General features: G+C 42.1%; 1 protein-coding gene across 2 annotated transcripts; it reads right to left on the bottom strand.

The window, feature by feature from the left end:
* Positions 1-6,024: 6,024 nt before the first annotated feature.
* Positions 6,025-21,828, bottom strand: EI24 (EI24 autophagy associated transmembrane protein). 2 transcript variants are annotated; one of them, XM_049857341.1, is made up of 12 exons: positions 21,717-21,828; positions 20,666-20,762; positions 18,090-18,202; positions 14,211-14,356; positions 12,750-12,810; positions 11,795-11,861; positions 10,563-10,687; positions 10,127-10,246; positions 9,502-9,613; positions 8,932-9,043; positions 7,964-8,038; positions 6,025-7,014 (listed from the first exon to the last, which is right to left on the bottom strand). In XM_049857341.1, the coding sequence occupies exons 3-12, from the start codon at positions 18,129-18,131 to the stop codon at positions 6,852-6,854; spliced, it is 1,023 nt and encodes a 340-aa protein (XP_049713298.1). In that variant the 5' UTR covers positions 18,132-18,202; positions 20,666-20,762; positions 21,717-21,828; the 3' UTR covers positions 6,025-6,851. The 2 variants fall into 2 exon arrangements, with proteins under 2 accessions (XP_049713298.1, XP_049713297.1); XM_049857340.1 differs by lacking the exon at positions 20,666-20,762.
* Between the last annotated feature and the right edge of the window lie 3,025 nt (positions 21,829-24,853).

The following is a 24,853-nucleotide window of genomic DNA, read 5'->3' as shown; positions in this document are numbered from 1 at the left end:
AGTGTCACAAAACAATATGTGTATTAATTGTTTAACGAGAAAATAGTTTGCTCTGTAAACCTTCATCTAAACCACAATAAAAAAATTAATAAAAAATAACAATAATAAATAAATGAAAAAAGATAGCAAGCCCCTGACTCACAGGCTGCAGAGGCTGACAAGTCCCAGGATTAGCAGGTAAGATGGCAGGCTGCTGGCTCACAGGCTGCAGAAGTTGATGAATCCCAAGATCAGCAAGTAAGTTGCTACCTCAAGTTCCAAAAACTAGAGGTCAGATGAACAGCTGCAGAATCCAGAATGAGCAAAACCCAGCAAGCTTTGCCAGAAAGTCCACATGTATTGGATGCAGGCCACACCCTCAAGGAAACACCATTTCAACTGATTGTCTGCTCATAGCACATCTCATCATGGAGGTGATTACATTATATTAGACCGCGTTATGGAGGTGATTATATCATTACAGAGCTGCCAAACTATATCACAACTGCCATACCACTGAGAATTTTGGCCTAGCCAACTGGACACCCAATCTTAACCATCACAAGTACTCTGCTTTTTAAAAAAACTATATGAGATCAAATGGAAAACAGTTACTCTATAGCGTAGATTATAAGGTTGGGGAACAGTGAGACTTAAGTTAATGGGAATGGAACAACTAGAATGGAAATAATGAGAATGCTGACAATGTGAAGAATGTAACCAATGTCACTGGACATTATGTGTAGAAATCGTTGAATGGGAATCTGTTTGGTTTCGTATACTTGCACCAAAAATACAGTAATTAAAAAAAAATCTAAACCCGCTTTTAGGATATCTCTTTAATACCAATAATTAATGAATGTTTCTTCCCCTTTTGAGTCATGCCACATCAGCAAATGAAGGTCCTGAAAGCTTGACTCCATCCATGCCATTAAGGTTGACTCTACTTTGATGAGGCAGTTCTTCCCCAGTTGTCTTTTGAGTGCCTTCCAACCTGAGGGGCTCACCTTCCAGTACTACATCAAACTATGTTCCACTGCTATTCATAAGGTTTCACTGGCTACCATCTTTTCAGAAGTAGACTGCTGGGTCCTTCTTTCTAATATGTCTTAGTCTGGAAGCTCAGCTGAAACCTGTCTGCCATGGGTGACCCTGCTGATAGTTGAATACCAGTGGCACAACTTCCAGTATCACAGCAACGTGCAAGCCACCACAGTATGACAAACTGACAGACATGTGAAAGCTGGACAATGAATAAAGAACACACAAAAAAGAATTGACGCCTTTGAATTGTGGTGTTGGAGAAGAATATTGAATATACCATGGGCTGCCAAAAGAACAAACAAATCTGTCTTGGAAGAAGTACAGCCAGAATGCTCCTTGGAAGCAAGGATGGCAAGACTACGTCTTACATGTTTTGGACATGTTATCAGCAGGGATCAGTCCCTGGAGAAGGGCGTCATGCTTGGTAGAGTGTCAGTGAAAAAGAGGAAGACCCTTAATAAGATGGATTGATACAGTGGCTGCAACAATGGGCTCAAGCATAATGATTGAGGATGGCACAATACCGGGCAGTGTTTCATTCTGTTGCGCATAGGGTCACTATGAGTCAGAACCAACTCGACAGCACCTAACAACTTTAATACCAATTGGTAGGGAAAGGCTTGTATATAAGCAAAATGTTACTTCCTGGAAAACAAAAGCATAGGGAAATTTTTTAGTTATTATTGACCTAAAGGGAAACCCTGGTGGCATAGTGGTTAAGTGCTACGGCTGCTAACCAAAGGGTCGGCAGTTCAAATCCACCAGGCGCTCCTTGGAAACTCTGTGGAGCAGTTCTACTCCATCCTATAGGGTCGCTATGAGTCGGAATCGACTCGACAGCACTGGGTTTGGTTTATTGACCTAAAGAGATTACGCATGAATTCAGCACATCAGTTAGTCCTCTTTCCTCCTGATCACAAGTTTTAACTTGGTTCTGAAAGCACAGTTTTTACTATTCCATTAGTTGCTATTTTTCAGCTTCCTTTGTTTGAATCATGACCCTCTTACACAGCATTTGATCTTTCCTGGAGTGTGTACTTAACCTTTTATATCATAAATCAAAAGAAACACGTCTTCATCTCTTCTGTAGCACTTCAGAACAGTACCTATTTTCTCCTTGAAGATATTCTGCTGAGTCTGATTTTCCAGGTGTACTGCAAAGTTGTATTACTATGATTTCTTCTTAATCTACTCGATTCCACTGTTGTATGTTGTTTCATTGGAATTTTGTTTTAAACTACGTGTCTTCCTCTTTCTTCAGTTTTTCACTTTGATTTTTTCAATATTTTCAGAAAAGCTGAATGGGAAGTAAACAATGCCTTACATGACTGAAAGTGTCATTTTGATCTTGATTAACGTTGTTGTTGTTGGGTGCCGTCTAGCTGTTTCTGACTCACAGCGACCCTATGTACACGGAATGAAAACACCGCCCAATCCATCTCCTTGAGGGTCTTTCTCTTTTTCCCTGATCCTCCACTTTACCAAGCATGATGTTCTTATCTAGAGTGATCCCTCCTGGTAATAAGTCCAAAGTATGTGAGATGAGTCTCGCCACCCTTGCTTCTAAGGAGCATTCTCGTCATATGTTTTCCAAGTCAGATTTGTTCATTCTCTTGGCAGTCCATAGTATATTCAATATTCTTCAGCAACACCAGAAATTGACGATTTAAGATGTCAATTCTTTGGTCCTCCTTATTCACTGTCCAGCTTTCACGTGCACATGAGGCAACTGAAAACACCATGGTTTGGGTCAGGTGCACCTTGGTCTTCAAGATGGCATCTTTGTTTTTCAACACTTTAAAGAGGTCTTTTGCAGCAGTTTTGCCCAATGCAATGTGTCTTTTGATTTCTTGACCGCTGCTTCCATGGGTGTTGATTGTGGATCCAAGTAAATTGAAATCCTTGACAACTTCAATATTTTCGTTTATCATGTTTATTGGCCCAGTTGTGGTGGTTTTTGTTTTCATGTTGAGGTGTAATCCCTACTGAACTATGGGGTCTTTGATCTTCATCAGTGTTTCAAGTCTTCTTCACTTTCTGCAAGCAAGATTGTGTCATCTGCAAAACACAGGTTGTTAATGGATCTTCCTTCAGTCCTGATACCGTTCTTCTTCATATAGTCCAGTTTATCGATTCGCTCAGCATACAGATTGAATAAGTATGGTGAAAGGATACAACCCTGATGTACGCCTTTCCCAACTTAATCACACAGTATCCCCTTGTTCTGTCTGAACGGCTGCCTCTTGATCGTGAGCACAACTAAGTGTTCTGGAATTCCCATTCTTCGCAATGTCACCCATAATTTGTTACGATCCACACAGTGGAATGCCTTTGCATAGTCAATAAAACACAGGTAAACATCCTTCTGGTATTCATTCTCTGCTTTTGGCCAGGATCCATCTGACATGAGCTATGGTTTCAAGTCCTCTTCTGAATCTGGCTTGAATTTCTGGCAGTTTCCTGTTGATATACTGCTACAGCCGCTTTTGGTTAATAGTTTGGTTAATTTAGAATTACGTGAACAAAATTGAACTCACCCAACCCCATACACATGAGTAGACCTAGAAACAACTTTTAAACCATTATAACTTTATCTTCTATCTTCCAGTTGCTTATGAGAAGTGCAATGCCAACCTGAGTCACATTCCTTTGAAAATAACTATTTTTCTATAATTTTTTTAGTTTTTTAATTTTGTTATTAACCCTTAAGAGTTTTCACCTTTTTTTTTTTTTCCCACTTTACACTTGGTGGCTCTTTCCTATCTGAAAACTCCCAATTGCCAAGTAAATTTTCAGATATTATTGTCTCCATTTTTGTTTTCATTTTCTCAGTTATTAGACAAATGGGTCTCCTGAATATCACTTGGATGATTCTTGGTTTACATGTCTTGATCATTTTGCTCTATGTTCTAGGAAACTGCCTCAATTTTATCCTGTGGTTCACTAATTGAGCCTCCTCAGTGTTACCGTTACATCATCTTATTTTTTATTTCCATAACTTAATTTGCAGGAATTTTCCTATTCTGTTCCTTATACACAATTATCTGTTCCTTCTTTATGGATGCAGCTTTTCAAATTTCTCTGAAAGGTGTCATTAGACAAACAACACTTGCTACAGGGTTGTCTCTTCTCCACTTAAACCTTTACTGATTCTATGGACTTGCTACTGCAGGGCACCCCAAAAGTTCATTAAATGTGTGGTTTTCATTGTGGTAAGGGCCTGTTACACTGAAGTCAGCTGGCTTCCTTTTAGAATCTGAGGGTGGCATAGCACAGAAGGATGAAGTTAAAGGGGGCTGGAAGGGGGAAAGAGTATAAAATGCTTAAATGTTCATTCCAATCCACTACTGATAACCTGTGCCACAGCAGTCTCAACAAAATGAGAGGTAAACATGTGATTCTAGGAGCTGAATAAATGTACTCTTTTATGATTAGAAAATAAGTGGATGGAAAAATGAGTAGACCATGAACAGACAACCCTAGTTACTGTTTTTGTGGGCCACTTTGTTTAAGGTGGCTTACAAACCTCTTAATCATTAAGTTGCCCCCTCCTTGGTCTGTTCCAGTTTGTCACAATTCCTCTTAAAAATGAAACTTCATCTTAGCCCTTAAGTGCAGAGCAATTACACAAGCCAGTACCTAAATCTATCCATTTAAAGGGTTCCAGCAGACTTAATGTATTCAGGTCTGAAGCATCTACTTTCTAATTCCTGGAGAGCTGCTACGAGCAACTCAGCCCTAAAGAACGATAAGAGTACTGTTTTATATCACCTACACCTGTCCAGGCCCCAGCTACTCCTGAAAATAGGTTTTGTGAAGAGAATTCCTCAGATTCTACTGGTTATGTGATTGAAACTCGAGCTCTTTATTTCTCAGTTTTAGTGATCTGGTCTCCCCTATTTTCAGTTGCTAATTACTATTATTATTATTTTTAATAATTATTAGTCATCCTTGAAGTTGGCATTTTATCTTTCTGAACTTGGCAAAAACAGAGCCTAGTCTCCTCAGATTGCGATTTTCTAATCACTGCTGTTTGCGCCCATACCCTAGTGAAAAGGCAGTTTAGTTTTTGTGTACATATTGCATTTGAGAGTGTTCCCAAATTTCTGACTGTAGATAGGCCTAATCTAGCCTTTGCTCAGGCCTAGTCTCTCAGTTACATTTAAATTTTATAAACATTTTCTATAGCCAGGCATGGTGCTGGGTTCAAAATCACATACCTTCATCCACTCATCATCCCACCCCCTCCTAGCACAAGCTGAGAAGTTTCTAGTTGGAACAGAGCTCAGCCAGCAAAGGCATTGCCACTAGAAAAAAACTAAGCTTAAGTAGGGCAATTGCTGACAAGTTACAAGCTGATGAAATGAGGTCTCCTCCAAACCACCCCAGAGCAACCTGGGAGTAGTTCTCTGCAATACTACTGTCTATAATCAATGAAGTCACAGAAAATACCTTAAACTACACGTTTTACAACTTTTTTGTGCACAAACTGAAAATGATTAATCCCGAGATTCTCACTATTTTAAAACTCTCCCTCAGTCAACCGCATAAGCAACTATTTTTAATTCCTTATTTTGTCTTGTACATAGTAAAGGCTGGTTAACCAAATACCTGATCTCTTTCCTTGCCTAATGAAAATCTAAAGGTTCTCTCTCTCCCTTCCTGAATATACAGTAGAGATATACATGCAGACTTTGAAACAGATATTAACAATCCCAAACTCTTCCATACAATATATATGACTATTTCTGCAGACTTCCTCAGGGAGTATTCTTCAGGGCAAATCCCCAAAAATTATGCCCAAATTATCCACGGTAAAGTCTTATGTTCCATGAACACATTTCTCCAGGTCATGATTTGTAAATTCAACTATTATACCCTTTGTGGGAAACCAGCTGACATTTAATTGTGGTATTTGAAAACTGTACAGTTGTTTTGTCACCTCTTGCCCACACCCCCGTACTAAGTCTCTTAAAATGACAGGAAAAAAGCCAACAAATCACAGGTTCAATGGGTTTAATAGATTTACCCCTTCAGTTCCTATTTGCAGCACCCAATATTCCTTTGACATACCACACAGACCCACCATGGCCAGCAGAGTTAAAGTTCAGGTTCTCTGAGCTTTCCGTGTTGCAGTGGCACTTGTCCAGAATTGGTAACTCCCGTAGCTGGGGTACTTTATGTACCAGCGAAGAAAGCCTTTCCCCTTCAAGGGGAAGAAAATCATTCCTCAAAACCCAACAGTTATGGCTGTGAGGTCTTTCCTCCTGTTGCATCTCTTCAGATTCATTTTTTGCAGTGGAACAAGAGAGACCAAAACCTAACCTGAGTTACAAAAAACAAGACAGTGATGGCTATAAAGGGAGTGGCCAGGAGCAACTGAGGTACTCCTTCACCTACCACATCCAATGTATGTGCTTCACAGAAAAACAACAAAAATAACAAATCCACGAAATACAACAGCTAGATTTACAAAATCCATTCATCCAAGGGTGGAAGGCAGGAAGGGGAGGTGGGAGGGTAAATGGCACAGGGAGAGAAAGTATTCAAATCAGTCCAGGCACAAGGTCTGGCAAATGCTAGAAAACAGCTACAGAAAGACATGTGGTCCTTTCAGACTCACGGTGTTAAAAATCCATGTACTGGTGTCAGGAAGATTCTGCCTAAGTGCACCAGAGACAAGATTCCAATTCCCCAGAGAGAAGGGTTTATGCAGAGGGCCCTTGGCAGAGTGGGTCCTGCCTCCCCCGGGTAGGGAAGGTAACAGGGAAAAGAGCTGCCACATCCTCCCTCCAATCCCACCCGTCCCCTGTGGATGGCAGGTAAAGTCAGTGGCCTGCAGCAGCCTTCAGTTTGGCAGGAGACGGGTGTGGTGAAGGGAACTTCTCGGCAGACGTTGAGCTACTCAGAGCAGACTGCAGGTAAACCGTCTTGTGAAAGAGTCTGTTGCTCAAGAAGACCACCAAGGAGAAGAGGCGCAACTGAAAAAGGCTAAAAGGCAAGAGATCCAACTTATTAACTCTCCCTTTAATAAAAAAATTGTTTCTTAGTTATATGCAAAGTCATTTGACTACAATAAACTTAAAACCACGCAGTGAAAAACAAGAGAACTGACATTTGATCAAGGAAGTGCAGATCTTCAGAGACATGGCCTGAACAGGGAGCAACTGAAGAACGCACTGGGTCCTATCGCTGCTGCAAATGCAAAGCAATCACTAGCTTGGAAGCACTGGGGCTCTTCAGAGGACGCTGTACCTCAGAAGACTAATTCTGATGAAGTACTGTTCTATGGCTGATTCACAGTACAAAGTTCAAGCAATGTCGGAAGATAACATATGCTATGTGGTTTGGTTCCCAGAGAAAGTCAATTATGCCCACTAAGATACACACAGAGCATTACTGACTAGCAAGAGCATGTAAAAATCCAAAACAGACCTGAGATTTCTAATACACGTACCCTCATTGACATAACCAAAATTCATCAAACATCCCTACTAAACACACATGACTGAGCTTTTCTCTGAAATGATTAAACTTTTGGAGTGTCACTGGTATTGCTGAATTCATTTTAAAATACTACCTTTCACCATCATTATCAATAAACTCACATGGCTAGATCATATGGCCCATAACTTTTCTAAAAACTTGACCATTCTTAACAAAAATGAACTTCACTACTGGTGTCTACAAGTGTTTCTTATATTCAGTGTGCCGTAGAGTATGTGAAATAAGATCAATTTTTGGAAGACATGTACATATATGCATGAGGAAAAGCTTGGACTATATCCCAGAAGTGTTTTTTCTGCCTTTAAACTGTAGAAGTTTTTCTGCAATGAAGTAAGCTATTAAAAAAAAAAAAAGTCTCGTTCACACAACTGTGGCATTACAACCCCAATCCGTTACACAGTAAAACCTTCGTTCATCACTGGTTAATACCTACTATGCTTTGCCAGGGGTCTTTGCTTCATTGGCGCTGATAATGAATAAAGGAAAGAGGATGGAGAAGAGGCAGCCACTGTAAAAAGCAGAAATAATCAGTCACCTAATTATTCATCACAGCCATGACTTTGAAGAAGATATTAGAACTCCTAACTCCTTTGCCTCTGGTGCAAACATCACAGCTTGGTGAAAACTTAATGTGACAATCATACATTTCAAAAAGAAAAAAGCTGTTTTTAAGCACTGGCTTTATTTAACATAGCTCCAGGAGACAATAAAAAGAAAGAATATGGGTACAGAATCATGCAGACTGGATTTTAATGCCAACTGGCAAATGTCTGTGAGAAAATCCTATAGGTGTCCTCATGATCAAAGAAGGCGGCAGATGCCTAGCATAGCAGCAAACAAGAAAGTGCCGGAACGTGGGTCTTTATTTTGACCAAACCCACTGCTGTCGAGTCGATTCTGACTCATGGTGACTCCACAGGACAGAACTGCCCCCTAAGGTTTCCAAGGAGCGGCTGGTGGATTAAAACTGCTGATCATTTGGTTAGCAGCTGAGCTCTTAAGCACTGTGACATCAAGCCTTCTTATTTTGATGAAAAAATCCAAACCCATTGCTCTTGAGTCGATTCTGACTCATAATAACCCTAAAAGACAGACTAGAACTGCCCCTTGGGGTTTCCAAGGAGTGGCTGGTAGATTCGAACTGCTGACCTTTTGGTTAGCAGCCCAGCTCTTTAACCAGTGTGCCACCAAGGCTCCGACTTTGACTACCCATTGCTGTCGAGTTAATTTTGACCTCATAGCGGCCCTACAGGACAGAGTAGAACTGCCCCATAGAGTTTCCAAGGCGTAGCTGGTGGATTCAAACTGCCAACCTTATGGTAGTGGCCAAATGTTTAACCACTGCAACACCAGGGCCCCAAATTTTTACTAGCCCCCTTCAAATCCCTCTAGCCAAATTACCTGATAATGTATGAGGACTGCATGGCTGTGAGGAAAGCCAAGGGCAAACCAAATCCAAAGTAGTAAGGCCAATTCCTTTCTATGTTTGACAACCGCTGGTGCATTTCAATTCCTACAACAACGGAAGCAATACAATTAGATTGCATATGCCATTTTAGTCAAATGACTAGGGGAGACAAACTACTTGAAGGCTGAGTTTTAGGTACAGATCTGCCATTTAGAAAACAGCAAATATGTAAATTATACTTGTGTAAATCTGATATAAAGCTTTTATTCAACCTTTTTATAACAGTCACAATTTCACAGGTGGCAAGCTAAATGAATTATGAGCTACAACAGCAGCATCTTTTGTCAGGATTAGTTTTGAACAAAGCAAGACAGCAAATAAAATAAACACGATTAAACCATTTAGGCAGAATGGAAGCTTCCTTTTGGCAATGGGGTTATTTCCTTCCAAAGGTGGTTTGCCAAAGGTTTAAGGACTAAAGAGTTTAACAAGTCTGCTTAGTAGCAGCATTTCAAAACAAGGCCTCCAAGGTCTGAGTTTATTTGTTAGAAAGATGAACCTACCTTTATTGAACCAGCGATATTCAAAGCAGTACAGAGAATAGAGAAGGGACATATGCAGGAGACTAACCAGCTGACCAACAAGATGGATGGGAAAGAGACTCACAAACATTCCCTGAAAGAACAAAGATGAAGATCTTAATTCCAAAGCCTCAAAGACCTAACACTAGTCACCTGCCTCTCTGATCCATCGCTATCTGCCAGCAAAGCCTCACAGCTGCTTCTCAAGCTGCTGAAGAGCAGAATGAACAATGTCCAGAGTGGTAGGGAGGAGCAGGTAAGTTCACATTTCTTACAACTAAGATTTTTATATTCTTTAATGTATTTGTTCTGTGGAAAGACAGTTTTAAACTTTTACCAAGTCAAACTGATGCTCCAGAACGATGTGCTGTCTATGCTATGACTTCACATACCTCCCCATTCGCACCATGTGTCTGGGTATCTGTGCTCCTTGATCAAGAGTCAGTTCTCTTGTTTTTCGCTGTGTGGTTTTAAATTTACTGCAGTCAAATAACTTGTCATGTAACTGTCACGTACCCGCTGGCATAAATGCTAACCCTGCCCTTGGGGAGAACGCCCTCTAATGAAACTCTATTACCTGCCCATGTGCCCAAAAGGCTGGTCTCACCTGGAGAAGGAAAAGAGCCTGCAGCAGAAGGTTGAAGAGCATATCAGCAATTATTTTGCTGACACTAGGGAATGGGTGAGGCTTCCTCCCTGACACTTCAAATGCCAGATCAGCTATATCCTGTAACAGATAAAGCAGATCAACAAAACAACTTGAGTTAAATGACCCTGATAAACATCCCCTAAGGTAAGGCCACTGGTCTGCCACTAGAACTGCCAAGTGAAAAAGCACCCAGACATCTGACAATGAGGTGCTCTAATGACCTGGGACAATCATTCCATTCTACAAGAGTACAAAGATCACCCACTGGCTGCTTGGCCAAAAAAGGTTAAGGTTGAGGAATAAGCCCCCTACATGGCCACTGCCTTCACCAGCTGAAACCTGCTGTCAACCCACCCTGCTGTAGGACCCAAACTCCATTCTGCCCCAGACCTACTTGGAACCAAATGGCATTGACAACTTTGCTAAGCACAAACAGGGGGAGCACCCAAAGAGCACTGAAAATTGATGTGAGGAAGAATTCCAGCCACGACCAAACATCTCCGTGCAATGATGGATCACCTGAGGGAAAAAGATTTATTAGTTCAACAATAGAAATGGAACACCAACCAAAAAAAAAAAAAAAAAACCAAATCAAGTGCTGTTGAGTCAATTCCAACTCACATTGTCCCTACAGGACAAAGCAGAACTCCCCCATAGGGTTTCCAAGGAGCGACTGGTGGATTCGAACCACTGACATTTTGGTTAGCAGACAAGTTCTCAACCACTGCGCCACCAGAAGACCCAATATGGAACACCTATTTTGTGACTATTCTTTTTCACCACACATATTTCTGTTTCTTGCTAAAGCTTCACTATTCCTAATTGATACAGTCTTACTCCTAGTTGTCTTTGTTGTTGCATGGAGTCTCAGTGGTGCACTGGATAAGTGCTCGGCAGCTAACCGAAAGGTCAGTGGTTTGAGCTTACCAGTCACACTGGAGAAAGATGTGGCAGTCTGCTTCCGTGAAAAAAGATTCCAGCTTTGGAAACCCTATGGGGCAGTTCTACTCTGTCCTACAGGGTCACTATGAGTTGGAATCAACTTGACAGCAATGGGTTTTTTTCTGAGTTGTTGCTGGGTACCGTAGAGTTGATTTTCAACAGTTTTCAACTCATAGTGACCACATGTGACAGAGTAGAACTGCCCCATACACTTTTCTAGGCTGTAACCTTTACAGGAGCACATTGTCAGGTCTTTCTTCCATGTAGCTGCTGGTGGGTTCGAACCGCCAATCTTTTGGTTAGCAGCCAAATGTTTAACCGTTGTGCCAGGACACAACTCCAATTTGGAGCAACTATAGATACATTCTGCTTACTTTGAAATAAACCTGTCTATGTGACAGTGACTCTGATGTCACAGACTAAGAGCATACCATTTATAGGAAGCCACCTGTGTTTAAATACCAGTTCTGCCACATACCAATGGTTTATTTTAACCTTGGTAACTAACTTCCATTTCCTCATGCATAAAGTGGATATAATAACAGTACCCATTTTAAAGGGTTAAGAGCTTTCAGTTAAAAACAAGAGGTTTGAGGTGTTCGCATAGGAAGTGTCTAATAAATTGAGGGAGCCTGGAAACATCTCCCACCTTCATCCCTAGTAAACAGCAAGGGTATTACTTACCAATAATTTGTGCTGTTACTGACTGAAGCCCAGGAATAAACACTCGGTAAAACAAGAGGAGACTCAACTAAAGGAAAAAATAAGGTAAAAATCAAAACCACCTTTAAAACAAGAGATCCAAGTTTTAGTGTAATTATTTTCCAGGTGGGGTACCTTATATAAACAGGGGGCCTGCCACTCTTTCAACCGTTACTATCTGCACCAAAATCAGATCCATTTCTACTTTGCAATACTCCCGCTCAGAGGTACAAACTTAATATAAAAGAACTTAATACTACCTATAAAATAGTGACACTTTGTGGGGCATACAAGAGTAACATTTCAAATATTCCAGCCAAAATACAGGCATCTACTAAGTTTCTGGGTTTTTTTTTTTTACTAAGTACGCAGGGATGTTTTAAGTCTGAACTAATATCTGAGTCAAAGAAAATACTTAACCATCTGTTCTTCAAAGCACCCAGATTTCACCTAAGCCTGCACTGATTCTCAGTTAATTAACTTTTTCTGGTATGGGTTTCAAAGGTAATTAATTCTGGTAGATCGCTTAGACCAGGTGTAGGAAGAACCTTGCTCCTGTCCAGCCACATCAGTCCTCCCCCTCTGATGTCCAAGGTTGTTCCTTGTCAAAATACCCAGACAACATCAAGAGAAACTGTCACCTGCAATAGCCCTAAAACCTGGGAACAAGTCACATTTTTTAAAAAACTGTACGTGTCTATTCAGGACCACCCCTGGTATGCATTCACATACAAGTGTTCTTTCTTGAATGGGATTAAAATCACTGCAAGTGCAGAGAACTCTGAGTGATATTCTTAAGTATCTGTCAGCATGTGAAAGCTACTTGTCCGTGTTTCGAGGAAAAACTAAAAACTTTTATCACATAGCAACAAAACACAGATGCGTATAGGACCAAAGACAACCACAAGACACCTAGAATTTGAGGAAAAGAACTTACCCAAAATACTCCTCCATTCCAAGCGCAACACTGGAAAATTCTACTAACGATACGTGGCTCACTGGAAAAGACCACACGCACTTAGCTTAAAAGGCATATAGGTTATTTCCTTACTGTTATTCAGTAGCTCTCCATTTTATACTTCTTTTTTTTTTAATTCTATTGTGGTGAAATATAGTAAAACATTTGCTATTTTGGCCATTTTTACGTGTATGATTCAGTGATATTACGTTCAGTGTGTCGCCACGTTAGACAACTGTCACCACTATTAGCTTCAGTACCATATGACTTACTTTCCAGCACCTAATGTCGTCCCAATGTTCTCCTAGTATCAGTCAATGAGAAGTGGATAAGAGATATTTCTGGGGAACTAGCTTTTCTTAAAAAATTATTTTCTGAAATCTGGGGCTGGACAAGATTAAAAAAGAAAGTCTGAGGTTCTTCTTTCAATAAATAAACCCATATAGGTACTCATCAATCCAAATTTGTGGTTCTCGATTCCCTATTCTGATTTTTGTTAAAAATACGACATTTTAATCCCAGAAGACAACTCATCAGGCATGAAAAGGACTGGTCAGCGGGGGGGAGAGAGATGCTGATGAAGAGTGAGCTAATTATATCAGGTGGACACTGGAGAGTGTGTTGGTAACTCTTGACTGGAGGGGGGATGGGAAGATAGAGAAAGAGGGAAGACGGCAAAATTGGCACGAAACGAGAGACTGAAAGGGCTGGCTCAATAGGGGGAGAGCAAGTGGGAGAAGGGAGTAAGATGTATGTAAACTTACACGTGACAGACTGATTGGAATGGTAAATGTTCACTTGAAGCTTAATAAAAATTAATTAAAAAAAAATACGACATTTTGAGCAAAGATTATTGCTAGAGCCTAAATTTAATTCAATGTGAAAAAAAAAAAATTCACCTATGACACTTTTTCTGGAAGTATAAAAACCAAAGAATGGGGTACTGATATTTCAAAAAGGAGCCCTGATGCCCCAGTGATTAAGAGCTATGGCTGCTAACCAAAAGGTCAGCAGTTGGAGTCCACCAGCTACTCCTTGGAAATCCTATGGGACAGTCCTACAGGGTCGCTATGAGTTGGAATCAACTCAACAGCAACGGGTTTGCTTTGGTTTGGGTTTGAATACTCCAAAAAGGAGCCCTGGTGGTACAGTGGTTAAAGTACTCAGCTGCTAACTGAAAGGTCAGTGGTTCAAACCCACTAGCCGTGCCATAGGAGAAAGATGTGGCAGTCTGCTTCCGTAAAGATTACAGCCTTGGAAACCCTATGGGCCAGTTCTACTCTGTCCTATATGGTTGCTATGAGTCAGAATGGACTTAATGGCAACAGATTTTTTTTTTTTTTTTGATACTCCAAAAGTCTTAATTCCATACTAAGAATTGGTCACTTCCTAAAGTACCCCTTCCTTGGATATCTCCTGACATCAGACTATCCTCCTTACCTCTCTTGCTTCCGCTCTATACTCTGGGCTCTCCTCTGTGCCAGGACACTGCTTGCCCTTCTTCGACGTTGTTCCTCCCTCTTCTGTTGTATTCGAGCATCCAGCTTTGAGATGGTACAGATACCCCAGATGGAGTCCTTGATTCCCTAGAGAGAAGGAGATTAAGATTAGGGATCAGAGAAGAATTTCCAAAGTTACCTACAGTAAAGTTAAAGAAGCGTAGAAATCATTGTACTTATTTTGTTGCAAGGCACAAGAGACCTTGGCTGTTTTGTTTTGCTAATTTTTTTATTTTGAAACAACTTCCTACTTACAGAAGAATTACAAGAATGGAGAATCCCAAATACCCTTTATTCAGATTCACCAGTTTAGTATTTTGCCACCTTATCATTCCCATACAGATCCATGTATGTGTGTGTGTATCTAACATACACACACTGTTTCTGAAGCATGAGTAGGTGCTGACATCATCCCTTTACCTTAATTCTTCAGTATGTACTTCCCAGCAACAAAGATATTCTTGTCCATAACCACAGTACAGTCACCAATCCACAAAATACAATATTATAACAAACACTTTAATCTACAGGACTCATATATATGACCCTGATGGTACAGTGGTTAAGCACTCAGCTGCTAACCCAAAGGTTGGCAGTTTAAACCCACCTAGTGGGTCCACGGGAGAAACACCTGGCAATCTGCTTCCATGAAGATTACAGCCAAGAAAAACCTATGGGGCAGTTCTACTTTGTCTCATGGGGACGCTATGAATCAACATCGACTGGACCGTACTGAACAACTGTCCGTATTCCAATTTCCCCACCTGTCCCAACAATGTTCTCTGGCATCTAGAAGCCCTTAGTCTATCGGTGCAGAATCACGTATTGCATTAAGCTGTGTGTCTCTTTAGACTTCTTTAATCAGCAACTATTTTAGTCTTTCCTTTGGTGTAATACAGGTCAATTATGTTATAGAATTCCTCACTTTAGGCTTGTTTCTTCACGATTAGACCAGGTTAGGCGTTTTTTGACAGGATGACCACAGAAGCGATGCTGTGTTCTTCAAGGTATCATGTCCAGGGGCACGAGATATGTGCCTGCCCGTGGTGATTTTAATTTTGCATCCAGCTTCTCCACTGCATGGTTTTAACTCTTCCCCTCATAACTAATAAGCCACCTGTGGGGAGACCCTTCTGAGACCACGCAACTATCCCACTCACCAAACTGTCCCTCCTCCACTTACCATCCCCTACCAGTTCTTACCTGAACCAATCTTGAATAACCTGGTTGCAAAACAGTGATTTTCCAATCCCCCAACATTTATCAATAATATAAAGCCAGCTTGTCCTTCCCTTTACTCTTTCAGTATTAACTAAATGCCTACTGTATGCTCTGTATCCTAAACTCCACAGATATACAAGGATAAATAAAACACTCTGGAAAGGACTAAGGCTGGAGCGAGGATAGGGAAAGACACATAAAAGCCCTATGATAAGGGTCGCTCACATTAAGACAGAAGCCACACGGTAGTGTAGCTGGCGGAGAGTGTCCTTGAAGAGTGTTGTTGAGATGATAAAGACAGTGACGGGCACTTGCCAACCATACTCAAAGAGCTCCAATAGTAGGAAGATTTCTATTGGTGCTAGAAACACCAGAATTCCCTGTCACTCATCCCAAAGAACTGTATTCATTCATTCATTCATTCATCCACCCACCCCATATACTATCTTCTGAGCCAGACACTGGTCATGTTGAAATACTCAAGAAATTTACAACTTAACAGAAAAAGTACACAAGTAAAACCCAAAAAACTTACACTGTAGTTATTAAGTAAGTACTGTAACAGATTTATGTCCAAACTGGAGTGGGTAATCTCATGAAGAAACAGAAAAAGGCATTCAGGAGATGGTGGGCAAGCTGGATTAAAGGATGGCATTCTCACCTATTGCTATGAGTCAAAACGAATTTGGGCTAACAGCCACAGTGCAGAGAAATGGGCCGGTTTATGGACTATCTGCTGGGGGATGCACTGCCACAGTGCGTGCCTAACCTTTTGTCTGTCATTTTTAGTCTTCATTTTTCTTTTAGCTTCTAAACTTTCCAAAAATGAATTTTCTTACACAGCTAACTCAAAAATTTAAGAGTTAAATTCAAATATCTGAGGGCTATGATGACATGATCTCTGCCTTTGGATATAGTTTAGTAAGGCTGACAAACGTAAAGGCATATTGTAGAACCGATGCAAGGCTAAAATTTTATAGCACAAGAACGGCAGTCAAGGAGGTAAGGACACTGAAAGTAGATCATATTGCATAAAGTGTCTTTAACCTTTCTAAGGAATGCCTTCATTTTCCCCTCTTTTACGCAAAAATAACAATGTTTTAAACCCTTGCTGACCAGGCCCTAGATAGTTCTTTATGGGGCATTCTGCTAAGGCATCCTCATCGTCTGCACCTTGCAGAATGGGGGAAAAAGGCTCTAGAGCTCGCTAACCAGGATTTCAATACTAGAGTGACACTCACTAGACAGGTGTCCCAAGATTCTGCAAGACACAGAATAATTCGAATAAAAGCTTGTATGTGAAGGATCCAACAAATCGGATGACTTCAAAAATGCCTAAAGGAAACAACCTAAGTGCCCATCCACAGATGAAAGGGTAAACAAACTACTGTATTATACACACAAGGGAATACTATGCAACCATAAAGAACAATGATGAATCCCTGAACATCTCACAACATGGATAAATCTGGAAGGCATGATGCTGAGTGAAATCAGCCAGTCACTAAAGGACAAATACTGTATGAGACCACTGTTGCCAAAAGCCAAGAAAAGGTTTACACACAGGAAAAAAAAAAAGAAAAAACTTTGATGGTTATGAGAGAGGGAAGGGGTGGTGAGAGGAAATCACTGACTAGATAGTAGACAACTGTTAACTTTGGTGAAGGAAGTCGGCACCCCTTGACCAAGGTAAAGTCACAGAAGCTTCCCAGACACATCCAAACACCTTGAGGGACCACGTTACTGGGGCTGAGGGCTGGGGACCATGGTCTCCGGGGACACATACGTCAATTGGCATAACATAGTTCATAAAGAAAATGTTCTGCATCCTACTTCGGTGAGTAGCATTTGGGGTCTTAAAAGCTTGTGAGCAGCTGTCTAAGATACATCTATTCGTAAAATCCTATCTGGAGCAAACGAGAATGAAGAAAACCAAAGACGTGAGGAAAATACTAGTCCAAAGGACTAATGGACCACATGAACCACAGCATCTACCAGCCTGGGCCTGGAATAACTAGATGGTCCCAGCCACCACCACCGACTGCTCTGGCTAGGATCACAATAGAGGGTCCTGGACAAAGTGGAAGAAAAATATAGAGCAAAATTCAAATTCTTACACACACACACAAAAGGCCAGACTTACTGGTCTGGCAGAGACTGGAGGAACCCCTGAGACTGTGGACCCCAGACACCCTGCTAACTCAGAACTGAAGCCACGCCTGAAGTCCACCTTTCAGCCAAAAATTAGACAGTCCTATAAAACAAACAACAACACACAAGAGGAATTTATATGAGGACAAATGGGCAACACCTGCCCAAAAGCAAAGACAAGAAGGCAGGAAGGACAGGAAAACTGGACGAATGAACACGGGGTACCTGGGGTGGAAAGGGAAAGCAGGAGAATGCTGACACATTGCAGGAATTGAAACCACTGTCACAAAGTAATTTGTGTATGAATTTCTGAATGAGAAACAACTAATTTGCACTGTACTTTCACCTAAAGCACGCGCACTCACACACAAATGCCTGAAGGATCTCCTAATCAGTTCCTTCAGCAAAAAGGTCAAGAGATGATGTCCTAGAAACAAGATGTACTCACCCTGGCCAGGTCCTGGAGAAAGGTTTTGACACTGTCAGCCATCTCTTCACCACCCCAACGATCAACTACACAGAAGAGAGGGAAGTGCTTCAAAATCTCTCATCATGGAGGGCCTGGAAACAGATGAACGCATTGCGGTAAAAATGTTTACTTTAAGTTACTTTATGTACTTTTCTGCGTGATGACATTTTCCACATACTTCTAGCTCTGATAGGAGTGTTATAGATTCTCTCACTTCAGTAGACACTAGCAGAGTCAACTGAGCAAGGCCACACCTGTAGTTGTTGAAAACTGAAATCTCAGGTTTTTAATCACACACCACGATTTCACTTTTACATGGTGAAAATGTGTTCTTGCACCAGCTGTTTCTTCTCTAAGCTTTGATTTCCTTAACTACCCCTCGTGTAAACTCCCGGTACTTTTGAGGATTTAGAGATGGGTCATAATTACATTTCAATCTCCTCTTAAGCAATATTTATGCTTGATTTACACCCAGGGCTTTGAACTGGCTCAGAATGATTCAGCTATTGAGACAAAAAAGGCAGCATACTCACTGCGTAGTGTCTTAGTCATCTAGTGCTGCTATAACAGAAATACCACCAGTGAATGGCTTTAACAAAGAGAGATTTATTCTCTCTCAGTTTAGGAAGCTGGAAGTCTGAATTCACAATGCCAGCTCCAGGGGAAGGCTTTCTCTCTCCCTCTGTCGACTCTGGGGGAAGGTCCTTGTCATCAATCTTTCCCTGGTCTAGGAGCTTCTCAGTGCAGGAACCTGGGGTCCAAAGGACGTGCTCTGCTCCCAGCACTACTTTCTTGGTGCTAAGAGGTCTGCCTCTCTGCTTGCTTCTCTCTTTTATATCTCAAAAGAGAATGACTCAAGATACAACCTAATCTTGTAGACTGAGTCCCGCCTCATTAACATAACTGCCTCTAATCCTGGCTCATTAAGATCATAAAGGTAGGATTTACAACACAAAGGAAAATTACATCAGAATACAAAGTGGTGGACAATCACACAATACTGGAAATCATGGCCTAGCCAAGTTGACACACACTTTTGGGGGACACAACTCAATCCACAACACACAGCAATTAAATCTATCGCTGGTGGGATTTTGACCCCAGTAGGAAACAAGCAGCACAGTAGTGTCCCGCTCAAAGATGGCGCCCACTGCCGCTGCTTTGAATGTGTTGTTCCCCACAGTCCTGCCAATAATCCAATCTTCCACATCAAACAGCTGCAATTTTCAGGATCCACGTGGGAGACTGGATTATTGGCAAGACTGTAGAGAGCGACACATCCAAAGTAGAGCGATGGTTGCCATCTTTGAGTGGGCACAGCTGGCTGTTTCCTACTGGGGTCAAAATTCAACAGGCAATAGCATAGATTTGGTTGCTATGCAACACATATGCTGCCCTTGTTTATGCTGGCAATTACTAAACCATTTCAAACCAGTCGGAAACCCTGTTTATACCCTCAAACACTTGAAGGAAAATAAAAGAGCAAGATAAAAGTTCCTACAAAACTTACTAAATATGCACTTTCGTCACACACAGGGCCCTCCAGCACAAAGAAAAGTTTAAGGCACTACATGAAACTGCCTAAGACAATGCACCTCCAAATACGTCGTCCTATGTTTTCTAATTTCAAATATATACATATAATTTTAATAAGTATGCAAGGAACAGTGGTTTTTAAACTAGACCAAAAAAGACTTCATGTGTGCAAATATTCTTTAAAACACTGATGTTGTCCAATTTTATTTCTTAGGTGAATGAGAAATCTATTTTCAAAAATTAAGAACTTGAGAGTTCATGTGTACATGCACTCTTAAAAGCCTAATGCTCTTACTTATTTTTAAGGTGAATGGAAAATCCATCTTCAGAAACGTTTTAAGAACTTGAGATTCTAAAGTTCTCAATTCCTACAAACCAAGCAAGGGTGTTCTCAATTTAAGGTAAAAAATCGTGATATAATAAGTCAGAATTTCACAGGAAGTTTATAAGCCTCAAACATCAAGGTATGATCATGCAAACTGATCTACACTCCAGACCTTTAGCCACCAAACTACATCTCATTGACCCAACTGGACTAATGCCACTCAGAACTAGAAGAGCAGGGAATATGGCAGTAAGACCACTGGCACAACACTGTATGACCACTGCTTAGGTCAAATCCTACACAGATGCATTCACTTCAGGTAAAGAAGTTTCTAGGGCAAGAAGCATTTGTTAATATTTCCACCCTTCCCTTTTAAGATAGTTTAAAACAAAACCTCCAGTCTCAATCATGCGAGTGCAGCCATACAGACGCTGTTGCCAGGGTTGTGGTAAGGGTAACTCAGAGCCAGGCAGGTAGCCAATGCTCGATCAAGATAAGACATACAAGGTACTAGTTTGGAACGACTTTATGGGATTCATCTCTCAATCGCCTCTCATTTATAAATTAAGGTGTTAAAAGCTCATAATAGGTTTTCTGAGTATGACGTGCAAAAACATGCAAACAAAAACTTAAAATGCTATATAAACACACTAAAAAATGAACCAGTTTGAGTTTAAGGAAACCAACTACTTACTCTGGATTTCCCACAGGACACTGACAGGGAGCCTGAAGTTATGTCTATTCCAGTCCAAAGAACAGCTGTGTCATCTGAAACTTGGGCCAGTTAACACCTGGTTTCGGCAAGGTACCAAATGTCAGGGTTCCTACTGACCACTTCGATTTATACTGAGATCCTAGCATCCTTTCTACTGGATTATCTGGTGAACTATCTGGCTTGACAAAAGACAGGGGCACACAGAAAAGTAACTTGCCACAATTTTGAGACCACACACAAAATGAACGCTACAGGTGGAACTACAGGATTAGACTGGGAGGAACGAAGATGTACCCGGTTCACTAATTTTACAGAAAGGTGCACTGAGTCCCAGAAGTTAAACGGCTTGCCCAAGGTCACAGTATGTGAAAGGGAGCTACAGAAAACTTCAGACCCATGGTGCCCTAGCTCTCAGTTCTGACTTCTTTTTCTTCAAACTCTCAATAAGGATTGTTCTTTAACCCGAGTATCGAAAGGACAACCAACCTCTCTTTCACGATGAAACACACCTGGTCATTAAAATCAAACAGTCACAAGACCTCATTAAGCCTCTACTGAGGCACGGCTGTGCACTTTAGTTTCTAAATCACTAAAGCCAATCCCAGAAGGCAGGAAGCAGACTCATTTCCCACACCAGGTGCAGAAAAGGTGAACCTACAGGTCGGCTCGGCCCCGTGTTCCCCCAGTACTGTCCCGTCCTTCCCCCGTGGCTCCCAGGCACCTTCGGCTGGAAACTCAAGTCTCCCTCCCCCAACACAGATGTGCACCAGGTGCCGGGGCCGCCCAGGCTCACCTTCGGTCACACGGAGAGCCGAAGACAGCAGCGTCGCACCTGGAGCAGAGTCCAGGTGCCCTGCCTCCCCGCTTCTCGCGGCCCCTTCCCGCCCGATGACCTCTCCCGCAGCCCCTGCGCGGAACCTCATAACCCCCCGCTCGGGCCCTGCCTGCCCTCACACGCCCACATGGACCCCGCCGCCCAGGCCGGCTCCGCGGCGGCCCCGAGGCCTGGCTCGGCAGGATCCGGGCCTACCTGGCAGCTCCGCCGCGGCCACCGCGGCTCCGGCCCCGGCCCGGCCCTCGGCCGCCACGGGCCCCCTCGGCTCCTCCGCGCGTGGCCGCCGCTCCCGCCAGGGCGCTCCCAGGCCGGGGCCGCTGCGCCCGCACTGGGCATGCCCGAGCCGCAGGGGGCCTCTGGGAAGCCGGCGGGCGCGCCAAGCGAAGCGGCGCGGGGCGGCGGGGGCGGGGCCCGAGCCTGGGAAATGTAGTCCGGCCGCCGGCACAAGCTCAGGCCGACCCTGCCTCCCCCGACCCCTGCTTTGCAGCTCTCTCTTCCTGTCCTTTGCCCTTTCCCCCTCCGTGGGGTTGACTGTGGCTTCCAAATCCTATTGTTAAAAAACACCATCATGTATGAATTCAAAATAATAACGCAATGGTTGCTTGTTCTGTGATTTAATAAGCAATTTGCAAATTAGGGGAACATTCCCCTCACGCACCAGGATCCTGCTTCCAAAGAATGAAGAATTCACAAAGACGTAAAAAACTTTTGCTTAAAGAACACAGGTTTCTATGGTGATGAAGTACCAAATGGCCCCTGAATGGCCCCTGAGTTAACATTAAAAAGGGTAACAGCCCAGACGATTTGGCCCTTCTCCCACCCACAGTCCTGAGACCTCCGGAAATTTAAAGAACCTAAGTCTTTTTCAAAACATCACAAGTTAATTGTTTTGTTTTTGTCTACTCTTTTGTCTTGAACAGGAAAGAAAAGTGGATTAGCAACTGTGGGTGAGAGAGGGGGAGGAAAAAACCCATTGGAGGATTAATTTTGGGTCAGGAAATTTTAAATTCGAGGATAAGAGACAAACTGTTGCCATCAAGTGGATTCGGACTCAAAGGGACCCTGTAGGACAGAGTGAAACTGCCCCATAGGGCTTCCAAGGCTGTAATGTTTAAGGAAACAGACTGCCACATCTTTCTCCCGTGGAGAGGCTGCTGGGTTCCAACCGCTGACCTTCAGTAGCCAAGCGCTTAGCTACAGCGAAACCAGGGCTCCTTGCAGATCAGAGACGGCCTTTTGAAATAAAAGTAAACAATATTTCAATACAAATTTCATTCCACACTATGAAGCCTAAAAACAGGAAACTGCTAAAATACAGAGGTCACCTTGGTTTATTTGGTTGGAGATTTTCTGTAATCAAAGGGTACAAAGCAATGCTGCACAAGCAATGATGGCTTTAAATCGTCAAGTTCCCCTCATAATTTCGAATATACAGCGCCTATTTTTTTAATCCACGTCGCCTGTATTAGATGTGTATTCTGATGGCAAAGTGACGGTTGAAATGGAAACGATAAAGTAAATAGAAATAATGGTTTTATCTCCATCCCCACCAGTCCATTTCTACCCACCCGCACCCCCCAGAAAAGAAAAAAACCGTTACCCTCCTCTGGATTCCGACTCCGTCTCTATAGGACAGAGTAGAACTGCACCATAGGGTTTCCAAAGAGCAACTGGTGGATTGGAAGCCGACCTTTTGGTTAGCAGCCGAGCTCTTAACCACTGCGCCACCAGGGCTTCAAATTTCTACCCCAAAGATAGTAATTTCTTGGCATCGAACCATCAAGCCTCACCTATAACCTTCTTTCACCCTATTCCCAACCTCATATCACTCTCCACCATTTCTTCTCTTCTGTACACTGCCTATTTTCCTTCACCTCTAGCTGTGCTTGGAGCTGCTAGCGCTAGGGCCACCTATAAAATCAGAGTTTTACAACTACAAGCTGTTTAGTGCAACCTCCTATTTTAGAGAAACCTCAAGTTCAGAAGTTAAGTGATAGAACAAATACGCTGTCTTGACTCCTTCAGTTCAGTGGGCTAAGGCAGCTTTTGGCCCCTACTCCACCGCCCAGCTTCCAGCCCCATTCCAGAACAAGGTAGCCCCCTACCCTGAACCTGCTGAAACTTTACCTTCTTTATAAGGAAGAGGATACTTGAAATTGGATCTAACAAGTTTGAAGGAGGTAATGAAGTACTCTGAAGACTCAAGAAAGAAGAGTAGAATCCCTAAAATACAGAGCCAACCTAGGTTTTAAATATGTAAACTCCTTTAGGGAGGGGCCTTTTATCTTATTTGTTTCAGCCTTGGACAAAGCTCTCCTTTTCACTGAAAACAAGTCTAAGGATATCCTCTCAAATTTCCTACTTTAGTAAATCTGTCAAATAACAAGGAGGAGCCTTGGTGATGCAACGGTTAAATGCTCCGCTGCTAATCAATGGCTACTCATCTGAAGAAAAACGTGGCAGGCGGCTCCCTTAAAGATTAAAAAAAAAAAAAATTAAAGATTACAGCCTTGGAAAAAACCTTCGGGGCAGTTCTACTCTGTCCCACAGGGTCTCTATGAGTCGGAGTTCAACTCGGTGAAGTTGGGGTTTCTTGACTAACAACAGGGTTATTTACTTCATCCTTAAAGTCATTATAAAGAGGAGACATTCCTAAACTTTGGTTTTGCCTCATATTGATAAATCCCTTTAACTGCTTATTATAAGCAACTACACAGAAAAGGTTCTTATTTCTTTTAGGATCATATTTTGATTAAAGTGAGCAAACCATCTGCTGAGGCTTAGAAATCTTGTTATAAAGAGATTTAAGAGGTTTAATGGTAAACTGATTCTTGCAATTATTAATTACAATTCCTGGGCAATGTGCCTCACGTGAAGCCACCACCAGTCTGTCAGTGGAGACTTGTGTGTTGCTATGATGCTGAACAAGTTTCACGGGTGCTCCCAAACTAAGCTTAGGAAGAAAGACCTGGTTATCTACTTCTGAAAATCATGCAATGGAAACTTTATGGATCACAATGATCATGGGGAGGGAGTGGCACTGGGCATCTTTTCTCTCCATTGTTCATGGAGTCACCATGAGTCAGGGCTGACTCAACAGCAGTTAACTACAAAAATAGATCGTATACTGGAGATGGAAAACCAAAAGGGAAGAACATGCTCAGCATTTCTCAAGCTGAAAGAACTGAAGATAAAATTCAAGCCTCCCGTTGCAATACTGAAGGATTCTACAGGGAAAATATTAAATGATGCAGGAAACATCAAAAGAAGATGGAAGGAATACACAGAGTCACTATACCAAAAAGAATTTGTCAACATTGAACCATTTCAGG

Source organism: Elephas maximus, chromosome 17, assembly GCF_024166365.1.
Source record: "Elephas maximus indicus isolate mEleMax1 chromosome 17, mEleMax1 primary haplotype, whole genome shotgun sequence".
Taxonomy (NCBI): domain Eukaryota; kingdom Metazoa; phylum Chordata; class Mammalia; order Proboscidea; family Elephantidae; genus Elephas; species Elephas maximus.
This window is presented reverse-complemented; position numbering and strand designations above follow the sequence as displayed.